This window comes from Gopherus flavomarginatus, chromosome 5 (genome assembly GCF_025201925.1).
Source record: "Gopherus flavomarginatus isolate rGopFla2 chromosome 5, rGopFla2.mat.asm, whole genome shotgun sequence".
NCBI classification, from domain to species: domain Eukaryota; kingdom Metazoa; phylum Chordata; order Testudines; family Testudinidae; genus Gopherus; species Gopherus flavomarginatus.
In genome coordinates, this window is record NC_066621.1 from 16,776,014 (window position 1) to 16,793,512 (window position 17,499).

At 44.7% G+C, this 17,499-nt stretch overlaps 1 protein-coding gene and 1 pseudogene across 1 annotated transcript; both read left to right on the plus strand.

Annotated features, from left to right (window-relative positions):
* Nucleotides 1–1,153: 1,153 nt before the first annotated feature.
* LOC127051455 (chitinase-3-like protein 2) lies at nt 1,154–6,240 on the plus strand (annotated as a pseudogene).
* LOC127052321 (acidic mammalian chitinase-like) lies at nt 3,884–16,670 on the plus strand. Its single transcript, XM_050955895.1, has 11 exons — nt 3,884–3,941; nt 10,683–10,712; nt 10,852–11,053; nt 11,474–11,530; nt 12,202–12,367; nt 12,594–12,718; nt 13,438–13,565; nt 13,821–14,005; nt 14,859–14,978; nt 15,624–15,780; nt 16,331–16,670. Exons 3-11 carry the CDS (start codon nt 10,920–10,922, stop codon nt 16,582–16,584), a joined length of 1,326 nt encoding a protein of 441 aa, XP_050811852.1. The 5' UTR covers nt 3,884–3,941; nt 10,683–10,712; nt 10,852–10,919; the 3' UTR covers nt 16,585–16,670.
* Nucleotides 16,671–17,499: the final 829 nt, after the last annotated feature.

Below are 17,499 nucleotides of genomic sequence, written 5' to 3' on the forward strand. Positions count from 1 at the left end.
TGTCCTGATTTTATAGGGACAGTCCCAATATTTGGGACTTTGTTTTATATGGGCTCCTATTACCCCCCACCCCCTTCCTGATTTTTCACACTTGCTATCTGGTCACCCTAATCACAGGTTATTAAAGAGACACGGTGGGTGAGGTAATATCTTGTATTGGACCACCTTCTGTTGGTGAGAGACACAAGCTTGGTCGAATAAAAGGTATTACCTCTCCTCACCTTGTCTCTCTAATATTCTGGGACTGACACAGCTACAACTACACTGCACACAACAACGGGTGATGAATGCTGTTTTTGCTTTAAATTATGCTTATCTTAGGCTCCCCTCTCTTCCAGTAGAATCACATTGGGCTTCCTGATTCTTCAGACTCCTCCACCTTCTGATTTTGGAAGTGCAACTGGCTGTCTTCCCCTTCCTCTTTTAAAAAGCTTCCTCCCCACCATGACTTATCAGGGCACAGTCCAGACTGATAAGCAGCTGTGTCACCCCTGCCCTGTAACTTTGGGTGTCTTAAAGTGCTTTGCTGAAGTAGCTGCCACCTGGGCCACTCACAAACAGCCTGCCAACATGAACGCCACACTCTGAGTTTATGTGTAACTGCAGCCTGCCAGCCACACTTGGGTTACACTCTGGCTCTCACTAGCCTTGGTTATACTGCAGGGTGACCTCAACAAATCCCAGTCTTAGATTTCCCACCAGAAATGTATGTCCTGTACTGCCCAGCCCTCTCCTGGACAATACAAGTTATATAAAGTCCATTGTTTCTTTAATAGAAATAATATGCACACAACTTGCCATACCAAATGGAGTTTCCCAGACACTTCAATTTAAGCACACTGAATTGGATAGCTACCAAGAGACAGATGTTCAGTGATTTCAGTAAGTAATTAGGCGTAAAAGTAAAAAATGGCTACAAGAAAAATAAAGATAAAACTCTACTGGTGCCTAACTTAACAAACTATATTAAATTCAAAGCAAGTGTTATCACCACATGGTTCCAGCAGTCTTACTGACAACATTTCTTAGGTCAGGACTTTTTTCCCCATCCAACAGCTATTTCCTTTATCCCTTCAGGTGTAGTGAATCCCTGGGCAGATAGGTGGGAGCCTTATGGTGTTTCTTCCTCCTTTTTATAGTTTCCGTCCCCCTCATGAAAAACATTTCCAGTTGGGTACCGGGAGAAAAAACGTCTATGTGGAAAGATGTCCCCTGCTGCTTTTTACTCACCTTTCTGAGCTTTTTTTGTTTCTCTTCCTGCTTGATAACTCTGTTTACTGCTTAAATGCAAAGTAAGCAGAGCACATAATCTTTTGTTTGAAATAGACCTTTTTATCAAGCTGAGTTTGGAACATGTGGTAATAACCTCATACAGTAGAATCTTATAACTTCACAAACAATGTTGCCACACATATGTTATCAAGATGAGACTGATCAGCAAATTACGAGTTTTCAAATTACACCTTAACAAGGTTTTTACTTTGTTAAAAAATGATGACAATAGTGTGTAGGGTGGGAATACAGAAGTACATTATCTCACATACTACACACACACACACACACACACAGATTTTAGTTGATTTTTCAGACATAGATGATTGCTAGAGATAGACAAAATTTTCTGGATTTTTTTTTTCTTTTTTTGGTTAAAAAGTGGCCTTTTAAAAATGAAGCTCTTTGAAAAAAGTTGTTGACATTTTCTGGTTTTGGCAAAATTTTGCATAATATTTTACCCAAGATTTTATCAAATTGCTTTCAAAATTGTTACTGAAATTTTTCTTATTGAAAACTAGGTTTTTGTTAAACATATTTTCAGAAAGTCCTTTGGCACCTTATAGACTAACAGACGTATTGGATGCATCTGACAAAGTGAGTGTTCACCCATGAAAGCTCATGCTCCAATACGTCTGTTAGTCTATAAGGTGCCACAGGACTCTTTGCTGCTTTTACAGATCCAGACTAACAGGGCTACATATTTGATACATATTTTCAGAAAGGATTTAAAAAATGATTTCAATAAATTCTTTGGTACATGGTATCACAAAACATTTTGCAAAAAATGATGAATCCAATTCAAACCCTGTGATACTTTTTGTTCAAAAATGGATAATTTCAAGCGAAATTAGGCTAATTATTCAGCAAAGATAGATGTGCAATGAAACATTTTTAATGAAAAAATCCCACATCATGAAATTTCACAGAAAAAAATAAATGTTTGCAGGTGCAAAAGCACCATTGTTTGCAATTCCCCAAAGTCTAGAGCAGGAATATAGCTGTAAGGCATTTTGGATATTCAAATGAGATATTTGTCAATGTCTTGTAGGAGACGGCAAAAGCATTTCAGGAGAAAGCTCAAAAAACAGGGAAGCAGAAGCTCATACTGAGTGCAACAGTGGGAGCTGTGAGAGAACTAGTCCATGCCAGCTATGAAATCGACAAAATCTCAGAGTGAGTATACGCAGCTACATATGGATTCTGCAGAGAGTAATTAATCCACATGTTCAGCCATTATCCAAGATGCTTTGCATTTGCACTGTTCCCCAGGCTACCTTCTCATTCTGTGCTCTTCTCTTCAGGGCTGTAAATTTCCTTAACCTCTTGACCTTTGACTTCCATGGTTCCTGGCAAAAAGTCACAGGTCATGTCAGCCCATTTCTCCAGGGTAAAGAAGACTCCAAATCCTATTCTTACTATAATGTTGTAAGTTATGAATTTCATGGGAGATTTCTGGTACCATAACAAATGGATCAGGGGGTTGTGGGATCAGGAATGTGAGTGATCAGTATTCCAACAATAAATCAACATTTATGAGCCTATCCCTTTCTAAAATCCTTAGGAGTTTGTGTGTCACAACCCCAAGCAAATAGAAATGAATGAGGAAATTCTGCATTTGTTTGTGCCATCTCTGTGGGTGCAGACACCCCTCTGCAGAATAGTTTTTTATCTCCAGTAACCAGAAATCCCATTAACATTACAGAGTGGAATTAACATCTAGGGGCAAGTTATCAGTGGCCCATCAAGAAGGCACGTGCAAAATTTGCAGATGCAAAGTTGATGAGTTTGCACATGCTGGCTGAGTAATTAGCCATGCAAATACACAGCACAAAGAGACCAAACTGGCACACAGAGACAGTGGGATTCTCTCTGCACAGGAAACCCTTTGCCATTTCAACCTGTAGGGAGTGTGCTCCCTGACCACAGAACCATTTGTCACCATGAAGAGGATCCATGCCCAGAAATATTAAGATGCAAGTGGTCATAGAGCTCTGATTAGGATCTGTAGAGAGGTTTTTCATAGCGGAACAAGAAGCCAATCATTAAGCAAATGCCAGCAATGCTACCTTACTGTAAAATCAGCTTACAGTGCAAAATATATTATAAACTACATGTAATACCCCCTCCTACAGGACTATGCTGTGAGATACTGGAGGAGCAAGGGTGCCCCAGCTGAGAAGCTCATCATGGGAATCCCCACCTATGGACGGTAATTCACCCTCTCCTCCTCCAAGACAAGCATTGGTGCGCCCACCTCTGCGCCTGGATCACCCGGCCCATTCACTCAAGAGGCAAGATTATTGGCCTATTATGAGGTAGGGAGGATGCTGCTCTGGTTAATCTTGCCCTGCCTTGGGGGATGCAGCTGAATCAGTGTCTCTGTTTCTGTTGGGACCGGCCATTGGGATTAATTCACAAGGTTTTGCCATTGCTCCCAGGAAATCACCCTTATACACCATGAATATGGCATAATGACTATCGTTTCCAGGTGACCATCGGGCTTTCCAACAACACCTTGAGAGAGACCCAGCATTGACATTCCTCTCTGATCTCCAACTGTTGGTGTGGTTTTGTTTGTTTTTTAGATCTGTACCTTTACATCAGGTGCCACCACCGAGCGAATTGTGGAGCAAGAGGTCCTGTATTCCTACAAAGGAAACCAATAGGTAGGGTATGACGACGAGCAAAGCATTACAACCAAAGTATGTTTAAGGAGGAGCAGGGCAAAGTCTGCTCTTCTTACGGTTGTGACCCCTCCTCCCCCATTGCCCTCTCTACATAATCTATTCCAGGCTCTGGTTAAAAACCAATCACCAAATGGAAGGGAGGGTTGGGTTGGTTTTTCTAGCTGCTGATCGAGTCAGACACACCTGGATCCACATCTGGATCCTACCAAGGTGCTCCCTGCCAGGTCTAAAAATACAGTTGTGGAATGCATCAGCCTGAGGGGCGCAAAATGCTGACTTGTCCCCAGCCCACCAAGGACCCACTGCCAAACCCAACATCTCTTTCTAGGCACAGTTTTCTTTACCAAACAAAGATGACAAACACAAAAAGCAATTTCTCAGCCCATACAGCACCCAGGGGCTTTTCCCCTTTGCCTCTCTCAGTCCTTCCTGCTTCATGGCCTTCTGCAGGATTCTTCCCTGCCAACCTCCTCATCCCTGGGCTTTCTCCCCAGAGGCCCTTTTCCCCTGACCGGGTCCCACTGCCTCCCATCCCAGGGAACTCCATGCTGCTCCTAATCCTCCTTCCTCACTGACATCCCAGCTTTTTCTAGGGAACATCTGTCCCCTCTGCAGCTGCACCTACTTAATGAGAAGTGCTGACTAGCCCCAGGCCTCCAGCTCTTCAAGGGGCAGGATACCCTTTGACACAGGAATTCACTAGAAAAGTGCTCATGGAGGAGATTACTCCATCATTCCTTCACCTCCCCACCCCACACAGTGACACACGCTATACCTTGTGCAACAATATACATTGCCCGTGAAGTGCCGCCAGTGGCGCAGCTTCCTTCCTTGGTAAAGAGAAAAGGTTAGTGTTCAAAGAGGAAAATGGAGGTGGGTGGAGGAGATGCTGCCCAGTGCACAAAGCTAGCATGAGGCTTAACATTTAACTCCACTGAAGCTCCCAAAATAAGACTGAAGTAGGACTTGACAGCAGAGGTGTCATTTCAGAAAAATTCAGGGCTGGGGGAGGGCAGTAAGGCTGGGAGATGGGAAGAGTTGTGTCAGCCTATAGAGCATTATATGTGATTGTATTATTGTCATAAACAGATAGCTAAGGGTTAATGTCTCTTTCACCTAAAGCACCTGACCAGAGGACCAATCAGGAAACCAGATTTTTTCAACTTTGGGTACCAATCAGGAAACCAGATTTTTTCAACTTTGGGTGGAGGGAATTGTGTGTCTGGGGTCTTTGTCTGTCTGGCTGCTTTCTCTGAGCTTTGGAGAAGTAGTTCTGTTTTCTAATCTTCTGTTTCTAAGTGTAAGGACCAAGAGATCAGATAGTAAGTTCTATGGTTTCTTTTCTTTGGTATTTGCATGAATATAAGTGCTGGAGTGCTTTGATTTGTATTCTTTTTGGAATAAGGCTGTTTATTCAATATTCTTTTAAGCAATTAACCCTGTGTTGTATCATCTTAATACAGAGAGAACATTTGTACTTATTTTTCTTTCTTTTTATATAAAGCTTTCTTTTAAGACCTGTTGGAGTTTTTCTTTACTTCAGGGAAATTGAGTCTGTCTCACCAGGGAATTGGTGGGAGGAAGAAATCAAGGGGAGATTTGTGTGTTGAATCGCTAGCCTGATTTTGCATTCCCTCTGGGGAAATAGGAAAGTACTTTTGTTTCCAGGATTGGGAACGGAGAGGGGGAGTCCCTCTGTGTAGTTTCACAGAGCTTGTGTCTGTGTATCTCTCCAGGAGCACCTGGAGGGGGGAAGGGAAAAAGGATTATTTCCCTTGGTTGTGAGACTCAAGGGATTTGGGTCTTGGGGTCCCAGGGGAAGGTTTTTTCAGAGGGACCAGAGTGCCCCAAAACACTCTAATTTTTGGGTGGTGGCAGCAGGTACCAGGTCCAGGCTGGTGGCTAAGCTTGGAGGTTTCATGCTAACCCCCATATTTTGGACGCTAAGGTCCAAAACTGGGACTAAGGTTATTACAATTATATCCAGCAAGGGCAGGGGGAATGGATTATGGACCTATGATAAGTCTGGGAGGTGGGCAAACCAGGATCTGGGGGGAGGGCAACAGCCCTCGTTGCCCCATAGCAAATGATGCCCCTGCTTGAGAGCTGAATAGGCCTGAGGCTGGTGGATTTCACCCATAGTGCAGAGGGGTCCAAATATTGTGTATCGCCTGCACCTAATCAGGTTCTTTGTGGGTTTTCTCCCTGCCCCCTCTGTTAGGTTCAGTATTTGAAGAACAACAAGTTGGGAGGTGCCGTGATTTGGGCAGGGACCTGAATGAATGAATCCACTCTCTTTCACCAGCACATCCATTGGTGGTTTCCTCTCCTCTCATTTTGTAATAAAGCCATGGACAACAGGGCCCCTTCACCTCAGAATTGCCCAAGGCAGAGAGCATCACAAACACCCTCCTCACCCTTTTTCACCTTACTGTGTATTGTGTCACCCAAGGGCAGGGCCGGCTCCAGGGTTTTTGCCTCCCCAAGCAGCCGAAAAAAAAAAACCAGCCGCGATCGTAATCGCAATCTGCAGCAATTCAGCGGGAGGTCCTTTGCTCCGAGTGGGAGTGAGAGACCCTCCACCGAATTGCCGCGGAATACCTGAAAGTGCTGCCCCGCTTCGGAGTTGCCACCCCAAGCACCTGCTTGATAAGCTGGTGCCTGGAGCTGGCCCTGCCCAAGGGACCCAAAACCGTGGGAGTGAAAACTGTTTAAATGAAGCAATAGGAAAGGAGATGGACTGCCCCCCTCCCCACCTACCTCTGCTTCTTCCTCAGAAATGATGGTGGGTAAAATGTCCACCTCAAGCCTCCAACACAGAAAAGCACAAGAATCAGTTGTAAATGGTGCAGGAACCTCCAGCTCTGTAAACACGAGCTCATAAACAGCTGAAGCAGTCTGATTATCACATCCCAAGCCCCATTATTATTCCCCCCGCCCCCCTGCAGATAAGCTTCATCACCTCTCTGCAATTTGGGGTTACTCCACAGCTGGCCCATAACTATATCTTGTCAAGGTCTTCAGCACAATCTTAGCCTGGTCGATTCAGTGAATGCTTGGGAAGCGATTTCCAAAGGCAAAGGAATGCTGGCAGTTCCCGTTCCCCAGTACCGATTCCATTGAAAGCAGTGGCTAATCAGTCTTCTTTTAGAGCTCAGAAGTTAAGCAGCTAGCAGGCTACGGGTAAAAGCAGGGATATGGTTCAGTATATCAAAGATCTATGGAGCAGTTACCCACTAGTAAACTATAATTCAGCTGGGGGAAACTATGTGTCATATTAACCTCTTCTGGTTGCCAGTGGATCTGCTGAGTGGGAGGTATGCCATGTGTGCCCCTTAGACTTTCAATGGACAGACTCCTTCTACCCAACTATACTCACTACTCCAGGCTTGGAGAAAAACAATGTATTGCGACACCAATTTAAATGGAAAATGCCACCACCCTAGTACTCAGCATCAGTAATTATTGTCTGACCTGCCCATAACTTCCCACAACTGTGAACATTTAAACCAATAACAATAAGAAATGCTCAAACCTCATAATTTTGCACTACTGTGAAAATGTAAATAGATTAAAACAGAAAAAAACGCTTACAAATAAAAGTTGATATATATCAAAATGATTTTAAAAATATCAAATTCTGCCAAGGATCGTGATATTGCACTGAAAGGCTCTTTAGAAGTAAATGGACAACATGTTTTATTTTCTTGTAAAGTGAGAGAGACATTCACATACATACATTGGACAAAAAGGTTGGATATTAGGAAAACTTTTTCACTGGGAGGGTGGTGAAGCACTGGAATGGGTTACCTAGGAAGGTGGTGGAATCTCCTTCCTTAGAGGTTTTTGAGGTCAGGCTTGACAAAGCCCTGGCTTGGATGATTTAGTTGGGGATTGTCCTGCTTTGAGTAGGGGGTTAGACTAGATGACCTCCTGAGGTCCCTGATATTCTGTGATTCTGTGAAAAGACGAGGAACCATGTTTCTGGAATAACTCTGTTAGCATTTGCTGTTTTAGCTGTGAGCCAGGTTGAAATTCACACCATTTCCTGTACCAGGCATGTGAAAACCCTTACACAAGCTCACTGAAAGTAAATGATAACCATGGCTGAAGGACAAAGCTGGTCAAACTCAGAATTTCCATTTTGCAGGAAATTCTGGCATTTTTATATTTGTTTTCATTCTGAATTGTGGGGGAAAAAATAAAAAGGAAATTGAAATTTCCTGTGAAATAAATTTTTTTTAAAAAATTTTGTTAGGTCACTCGAAACATTGCATTTTAAATAAAATGTTGTTCTATTTTTGACTGTTTTCAGTCATTTTGAAATGAAAAACTGAAACATTCCCATTCTGATACGCTCAAAACACGACTTTTCCAGATGGAATTTCACCAAAATTGATATGTTCCCACAGAAAGCTTTGATTTTGATGAAATGGCATGATCTGAGAGAAAAATGTTCCATCTGAAAAATTCTGACCAGTGTTATTGTAGAATTGGTTATTCCCCCATTTCCTGCCTTCCATCCTTCCCCCACCTCTGTGTAGGAGTCCTGGGAATCTTCCAACCACCAGGAGCCAACCATCATCTTCTGTCTGAGTCTCCCTTCAGAACCTACTAATGGCTCATAGCTAGTGGTCCCTGGGGCCAATGAGCCCCACAAAATAATGGGAAAAGGGATAGACACAGAGTAAATTCAGCAGAGGGCAAACGTGTTTGCCGGGCTGCTCTGTTATCTGTCCTCTCTGAAAATAGGCTTACGGAGCCCCTTGCAATGTCATTCCTCCTGAGTTGCATGATATTCTGACCTCTATAATTACATTGGCAAGCTCCCTGTTGTAACATATATTTGAGGTTATTGCGGTTTCCTTACATAATACCCAGCATGTTGAGATCTCCAGTGGTGGGATTTAACCTTTCGTGGCGGAGCGGGGGAGGCCTCCAGCACTTCACTTTCAAACCCGACCGCCTTATCCATCAAGCTTGATTACTGGAAATTAGAAATAAAGGGACTACTCAGAGTGAGAGGCAGCTGGTGGTGTGAGGTAACTACTTCAGTTTAGTCCACCTGGAGTTACAGATTAACCTTTTGTTTAATGTATGGGATGGGGACACATACTGGTATCACGCGTGTAGCTGAGGAGGAGCGGAGAACATCTTGTAAAAGGAAGGCAAGTGCTCAACAGAGCTAGTACACAGGCAACAAAATGGGCAAGCTATTTCTTCTGATGGGTGAGTATCCTGAGAGACTCAGTTACACAGTGAGTCTAGGGAAAGACGACTTCTTCTCTTTGTTATTTATAGAAACAGAATAATTCTGGTAATGAAACAGATTTCCTTCTCATCCATGTCTGTCTGTCTAGCTAGCTATTATCTCCCTCGATAGTCTCATAAAGCTAGCTCTGAGAGGCAGTGGGGCCTAGTGGATAAAATAGAACACTCCTCTGGAACTGGGGTAGACCTGGGTTCTAGTCCCATCTGTGCTGCTGGATGACGTTAGGCAAGTCACATCACCTCTCTGTGCCTTGGTATCCCCATCTGTAAAATGGGGCTATTGATACTGACCTTCTTGGTAAAGCTCTTTGAGATCTTCTGATAAGAAGTGCTATACAAGAGCTAGGTATTATCACCTATCTGTTTAGTTACTTACTCCTCATTGCTGTAGATTTAAGAGCGTATGTTCTTCTAGAAAGCAGATGAAATAGAGAAAATACGTTGGACCGGAGTAAACTCTTTCTTGGTTGGGAGAAGCCTGGGGAGGACATAACACTTGATGAATAAAATTATTGTTATTGATTATTATAGAAAAGTCATGCCCTACTATGGGTCAGTAACATAGTGCAGTGGATAATGACATGAGAAACAGAGAGGTGATTAAATTAGAGACATATATAAGATCTAGCATCAGTTTAATATTGGATATTTCTTCTGTCAGGCCAAATTCAGAGGCGATATATAAGGTAGCTTAGACTTCCTGGACCCCATTCTTCCCTTGTTTAATTGACAAAGATAAGCCTTGTTATATTAAAAGTCCATTTGATTCCCTGGGCCAAACTGAAGAGTGATTAGGGAGAGATGAAAATTACACCCCGGTAATTAGGTGCAAGTCTAGGGCAGCCTGACTCCTCTCGCTGTTGCCGACAGTTAAGTCAGGAGTAATGGGGTTAGACTGCTCAGTGCCAAGGAGTCTAGAGAGAGACAAAAATGGTGGAACTCTAGGAGGCTGGAAGAATTAGTTAGACAAACTTCGACTCGTCTCTGGTCTTAGCCCTAGATCTGGCTTTAACTAGGGGAATAAACCTGATTATCTAGTAGGCCTTGTCCATCACTAACTCCTGTGACCCTATCCTGACTTACAGTACCACCCTTCCCTACCTCCTGTAAGTAGCAAGCAAGGCAAGCGTTCTGAGATCTCAGCATATGGTGGCAAGTGTTCAGCACTGCAGGAGGTTTGATGGTGGGATGGATCTTTATATCCCAAAGAGCTGAAAAGAACTGGAAATTAGTAGGCCGTCTATCATCTCAGCAGCACAGTACACAGGGGAAAGACCACAGGCAGCTGAAAATGCTGCAAATTGATGGAATACTTATCTTGTCTGTCTCTTACTTAATTCTGAAGGGCCTCAGCTTGCTCCCTGGGGTAAGAGCAGGCTGCTAGAGAATCACATGCCTTGGGTTTGAGTCTGAGCAATTCATTATGGAACTTCTCCTTTCCTTCACTAGGTCTGGCCCTTCTGCTGCACGTGCAGCTGGGTAAGTGCACATGTGTGTTTTTACTCATAATTTTCACGTCTGATTCACAGGGGGCTGAAAAACATAGCCCCATCTGCTCTCCCTGCTTGTAATCTAATAACCAAGACACATGCCCCGATCTTCTTCTTCTAAATTCCAGGCTCATCTACCAACATTGTCTGCTACTTCACCAACTGGTGCCAGTACTGACCTGGAATTGCACGTTATATGCCTGAAAATCTTGACCCATGCCTATGCACTCATGTGATCTATGCCTTTGCTGGCATGGCCAACAACCAGATCCAGACCATCGAATGGAATGATGTGGCACTCTATGCTGGCATCAATGGACTCAAGACCTAGTAAGCACTATTTTATTCAATGAGTTTGTGAGTTCTCAGTGATGACAATAATTAGCAGTTACGCAGTGTTTTCACACACCCCACCCCCAAAGGATCCCACAGAGCTCTGCAGATTGTACAGCAGTTTAAGTCGAACGATACACAGGGATCACTGCATCCACCACTGAAATGAAGCCAAGGGTAGGGTGGGATGGGATGAAACAACTGTTCAACACTGGACAACAGATTAGGAGAGGAAGTGGAAAGAAAATACTATTCTGAATTTGCTCTCAGATACCCCTGTGTAATTCCATTAGTTTCTGGGGGGGTTCATGGCTGTAAATGAAGCAGAATCTGGTCCATTATGTCCAAAGGAATTTGAGTAACAACTACCATAATCTCTGTTGCTATTCAATGTCCTTTAAAATGATTTGTTCACAGCAATCCTGACCTGAAAACCCTGCTGTCTGTTGGAGGCTGGAGTTTCGGGACCCAAAAGTAAGGACCCTGTATCCAGCCTGAATTTATGTTTTTCCCCTTCTTTCTTTTTCTCTTGCACCTCAGTCCCTTCCTTCTTGCCACTAATTTCCACTTCCTGACCTGCATATTTACACAGCATGTACCTCTAGCCAGGTCCTTCCTACTTTCCGCTCCGTAGTGGAGTGCCACATGAGAAACACTGGTTGGGAGTGGGGTCATTCAGGAGATGACCTTTCACTGCATTATCTGCAACCAGACTGCACACTGGTTCTGTATCCAACCCACATTCTGCATCCAATCCACGTTCTGCTAAATTTCCATTTCTCCTGTAGTGGGAAGGAGAGGGATTAGGCAGAAGCAGTCAGAGAAGCCTCAACATTAAATAATGATGCTCTTCACCCATTCTTTACTGAACTCTGTAATATGCCAAGGAATGTGAAGCCCCTATCTTACTTTAACAATCTTCACTACAGGCTTTCTGCATGGTCAGAATCTCGGACCTTCAGCACCAAATCTTTAACCTCTACCACTTCAGCTAAATGAGTAGCTCTGTTAACTGGTGACAGTAGCAGCCTGTTATCCTGTCTGTAGACTAGTCATTAGCATGCTTTACAAGCATGTTACACTGTCACTTGCTGTTTCACATGTTTGAAATTCACCATTTAGCCATTGCCTTTTTGTCTTTTCAGGTTTTCTGACATGGTTTCCTCTGCTCAGAACTGCCAGACCTTCATCCAATCCGCCATCACCTTCCTGCGCAAGTACGACTTTGATGGCCTGGACATTGACTGGGAATACCCTGGCAACAGAGGCAGCCCTGCCAATACCCAGCAGCTTTTCACTGTCTTGCTGCAGGTCAGCTTTTCTTTTTGCTAGCATTTCATCCCAATTCCCAGGCCATCCAAGCTAGCAAGTGATACAGCATGTACACACACAAATCCATTCCTCTGACAAATATTGAATGACTTGGGAAATCTTTTCCTCCAAAATCATTCAGTTCTTTATCGCAGCCTTCAGCATGTGAAAGCTAGTGATGTTCAACCTCTCCTTAGAGCTAAGACCCTTGTGTGGTGTATTCCAGGAAATGTATGAAGCTTTCGAGCAAGAGGCTGCTCAGAGCAACAACCCCAAGCTGTTGATTTCCACAGCTGTGTCAGGTGGCAAAGGCACTATCGAAACTGCTTACCAGATCCCACAGATGTCCAAGTAAGTGTCTCATTAATTCCTAAGCCCAGTGGGAAACCACTCAGCCAAGACCAAACAATGAAGGGAAACTGGTGCAGTGGAAATCAAGAGAAAAGCACCTGGCACAGGTAACGTGCTTTGTCACAATGTGTTTCCGGCAGAGAGTTCCATCCAGCTCTTGCAGACAGAAGAAAGTAGCAATAACACTGGACAGCAGGGAAGATTCTACATAAGGTTTAAGTGGGAGATTCTAATAGGGCATGTGGGGCTAGAACTGGCCAATGGTAAAAGTTCACATGTGCTCTTTCACCTCTCGCTTCAAGTTCCTGTTGTTGTATCAATTGCAAACTTCTGCTTTTTTTAGCCAGCACAAGTGCTCCTTTTTCTTCTATAAGGTTACACAGTAAAATGCAGAGCTGCACAATCAGGTTCCAGCAGCTCCCACCCATGCAATCTGTGACACACACAGTTGTGCTCTGTCATTTCTTAGGCCCACTCTGTGACAGATTTCACCAGTGATGAAAATCCACTAGCTTGAGCAAAGTTACACACAGGGGGAGTTTGACTTCTGACTCAGCAATGCACTGTTTATAATTTTAAAATTCAACTGGCTGGGAGCCCTGAAGCTATCCATCCTGGCTGACGGCATTAGATGGGGTCATTGTTCAGTGCACAATCTTCAAAGGTGGGGAAATAAATCCCTAGAATAATATTTCTGTTCACTTGCTGTTCCTTAAAAGGTACATGGACTTGATCAATGTGATGACCTATGACATGAGGGGCTCCTGGGAAGGGTTCACAGGGGAAAACAGCCCTCTCTTTGCAGGGCCTGCTGACCAAGGCTCTTACATTTACTTCAACGTGGTGAGTAATGACACAGAAAAGCAGATGCTGTTTTCTTCCTCTCATCACATCATTCCACTAGGGGAGGAGGTTAGTTCCCATGGCTTGGGAACATCTCCCTGACAGCCCTGGCTGGGATGATTTAGTTAGGAACTGGTCCTGCTTCGAGCAGGGGATTGGACTAGATGACCTCCTGAGGTCCCTTCCAACCCTGATATTCTATGATTCCCATGGCTTGGGAACATCTTTCTGACTGGATCACTGTGCCGTCTCCTCTAAGACTATGCCATGAACTACTGGAAGGACAATGGTGCCCTAGCTGAGAAGCTGATGGTTGGATTCGGAGCCTATGCCAACACTTTCACCCTCAGTGACCCTTCCAACCGTGGCCTGGATGCCTCAACCTCTGGCCCAGGTGCCGCGGGAGCTTACACTAAGTCAGCCGGGTCCCTGGCTTATTTTGAGGTAAAACTACGAAAATAGATGCAGCAAATCGGAATGGTTGTTAGCTATGGGAGTTCACACAGTATTTTTACTGGAGGATGTGTTTACAAAAACAATGTTTCTGACAGAGACTCTCGGGAACAGAACAACACAGCCTCGTTTTATAACACACATGAGCTTAGGCCATCATCGCAAAAATTTAACTTAGCTGCTTGAGGGGTTGTTTGCTCTGGTGAGTTCAGAAAGATTTGCCAGCAGACTGGTAACCCCTTCATTGGGTGGAACCATGATCGCATTTACTTTGGCTGTAAGTTGTTTAGGGCAGGGACCATCTTTGTGTTTATACAGCACCTAGCACAATGGGGCCCTGGTCCATGAATGTGCTCCTAGGCTCTACCACAAATCAACTACTAAATAATAATGTTCAGTTTTGATTCACACTGTCAGCACTGCAATTCCACCAGAGACTGCAGAATTGTCGCCCTGTCACAACCAGGTTGTGAGCGGTCAGACCTAATGACTGGGACAGGAGTGAGGCCTAGTGGTTGGAGCAGGACTCAGGGAACCGGAGACAGGAAGCACTGCCCAGGGTTTTTAAGAGACCCTCTCCTTTTCCTAATGCAATGTAAGTGACATGAGGTTCTGAATCACAGTGGCCTCTTGCCAGCAGCAGGGAGACCTCCAGTGGATGTCTGCAGCTGAAGGTATCCCCAAACATTAAAACTAGCCTGGTCGGACCTACAGGATGCAGTGTGCTGGGTCAGTCCAAAGAGTCTAAGGAGTTGGATGAACAGTCAGATATAGGCCTCTAGATCAGTTAGGATAGAATCACAGACCTTCCTGGACCACCTTACAAATATCTTTGATGTCCCAGGTCTGTACCTTCTTGAAGAGTGGAGCCACCGTCATGTGGAATGCTCCTCAGGAAGTCCCTTACGCCTACAAAGGAAATCAGTGGATCGGCTATGACAACCCTAAGAGCTACGCCATTAAGGTAAACCTGTTGTCTATCATCTCTTTGTGCTCTGGGTCAAGGCTTTCACCCCTGTATCGGGCTACAGAGCTACACTGCTCTCTGGAAGGTGCGACAGAGGCCACTATTCCATACTGATCCTTCCCAGTTAACGTCTTACAGGAGCTCCACATTGCTTCTTCCTCAGCCTAGAGGATCCCCCTATTGACTGAGATAAGAGTGAATTCCCCTCTGTTTAGTCACACTTCTCAGGACTGGATGGGAATCGAGACACCTTGATATTCCTTACAGGTTCCTAGGATCAGGGAGAAAATGACTGGGATGCCAGCAGTGTAGGGTGGTAACACCTTGGGATAAAATACACAATTTACATCCGATACATATTGCTCTAGTTCGCAGTGAACCGGACTCAAAGCCCACTGAAGTCAATGGGAGTCTTGAATAGACTTTGCATCAGGTTAGATGCCAGCTCTGTTGCTACTTAAAGACTTAGCTTGCAGCCCTTATTCTATTCTCATTGACTTCCAGTCTTTTTAATGTGAGCAAAGACTGTTGGCTCAGGCCCTGAAACTTTCAGATAAGAGATACTTCACCACAAGGGAAGACATGGTTTAGAGTAGCTTTACTGATGCGTTTACAACTCTGCTTAAAAATCTTCCCTCACAGGCAAAGTGGCTGTTGGAGAACAATTCTGGAGGCGCCATGGTTTGGGCTATTGATCTGGACGACTTCACTGGCACATTCTGTGGAGAATGCAAATACCCTCTGATGAACTCCTTGAAATCTGCCTTGGGCGTCACCACTCCTACTAAGTGCCACCCCAGTGCATGGAGTGAGATGACCAGCACTCATCTGAACTCTTCTCCAGGCCTGCATCTCCTCCTGTATTACCTGTTGCAATCTGCTCCTCTCTGGCCATGCTGACACCCACCTCTCCCTCTCAGATCTACTCAAACAGCTGCTGTTGAGACCATCTTCCTGGCATGTCATTCTGAGCACGCCAGCCGCCCGCTCTGAATCCCTCCTCTAGTTCTTCTCTCCACCACACCAAATTCAGGCTTTTTGTTCTTCCCTTGAAGGCCCTTTACAGCTCTGTTCCTCATCTTCTTATCTGCTCTTGCATCCTGTTGTGTTGCTCCCTCTGCTTGGCCAGTGAAACCAGCCTTCAGTGCCAGCTTGCTGCCTTATTCCACATGCACTTTTGCACTTGCTTCCACATCCCCCATGCAAGGAAAAACCTCCCCAAACACCTCTGTGAAGCTGCTACCCTGCCCTCCTTCAACTCCTTCCTCAAGAGGCACATCTACCGCCATGCCTCAGACGCTTAGAAGAAAGCACATTCTAATGCCTCCCTTTGCATTTATTTCTTTCAGACTGCAAGGTTCCAGCAACCACCCTGGGTACTAGTGCTAACCTACCAGCCATGGCTGCCTCTTCCAAAGGCAGTGGGAGCTCCAGCGGAGGCAGAAGCAGCAGCAACTTCTGCTCCGGCAGAGCCAATGGCCTCTACCCAGATCCCAGTAACAACAACGCGTTCTACCACTGCGCAAGCGGGAAAACCTACCTGCAGTTCTACCAGGCCAGCCTCGTCTTCGACTCCAGCTGCTCCTGCTGCAACTGGGCATGAAAAGAACCCCCATTAGGTTCGCAGACCTCACGGCAATAGGTGCAGACCTCAGACGATAGAATGATCAATAAACGTGCATTGCATTACAATAACAATGTGTGGTCTCTGTCACTGCATACGCACAAGGGTAGCGCTGGGGTAACAGAGCAGAGTTTGGCCTCTTGGGCAACATAGATTAAACAGCCATTAGATAAACAGTTTTGTGATACACATTCCCACTAATATGGAACCTGAAATGAAAGAGGGAGATTGCTGCCCTTTCCTGGCTTGCTGAGAAGGGAGCTTAAAGGAGACACTCTGGCCTACTGGATAGAACACTGGCCAGGGAAGCTGGACTTGTAGGCTCTGTTTCCAGCTCTGCCACTGACTCATTGTGTGGCCTTAGGCAAGTCACCCCAGTTCCCCTGGCCTCCATTTCACCATCTGTAAAATGGGGATAATGATCCTGGCCTCCTTTGTAAAATGCTTTGAGATCTACAGATGAAAAGTGCAATGTAAGAGCTAGGTGTTGTTTTGTATTATGGCATTAAGATTCAGCCCGGAACACATAGACACCCTCTTTGCACACAATAACATTATATCTTTAAAACCTCCTTGCAAATAGACAATAAAAGTAATTCCACTAGTCCTTCTTCACTTACTCCTTGTATGTTCCAGGCTGAATTAAAGTCTTCATGAAATCTCCATGCGACACTACCTGCATAAAGAACTGGAACACTAGAAATACTGGCAGGCTTCACCATTATATGGTTAGACCAGGGAATGAACAGAGAAAGATTTATTATTAATAATGTTGCCCCTTTTGGCCCAAGCAGTTAACCAAAATTCAGGGTCTGACAGGTTGTTTCAGTTAGGAGGAGAAATTGATGACAGAGTCAGGTACCTGTCATGCCATCACCGCTTACTTACAAACAA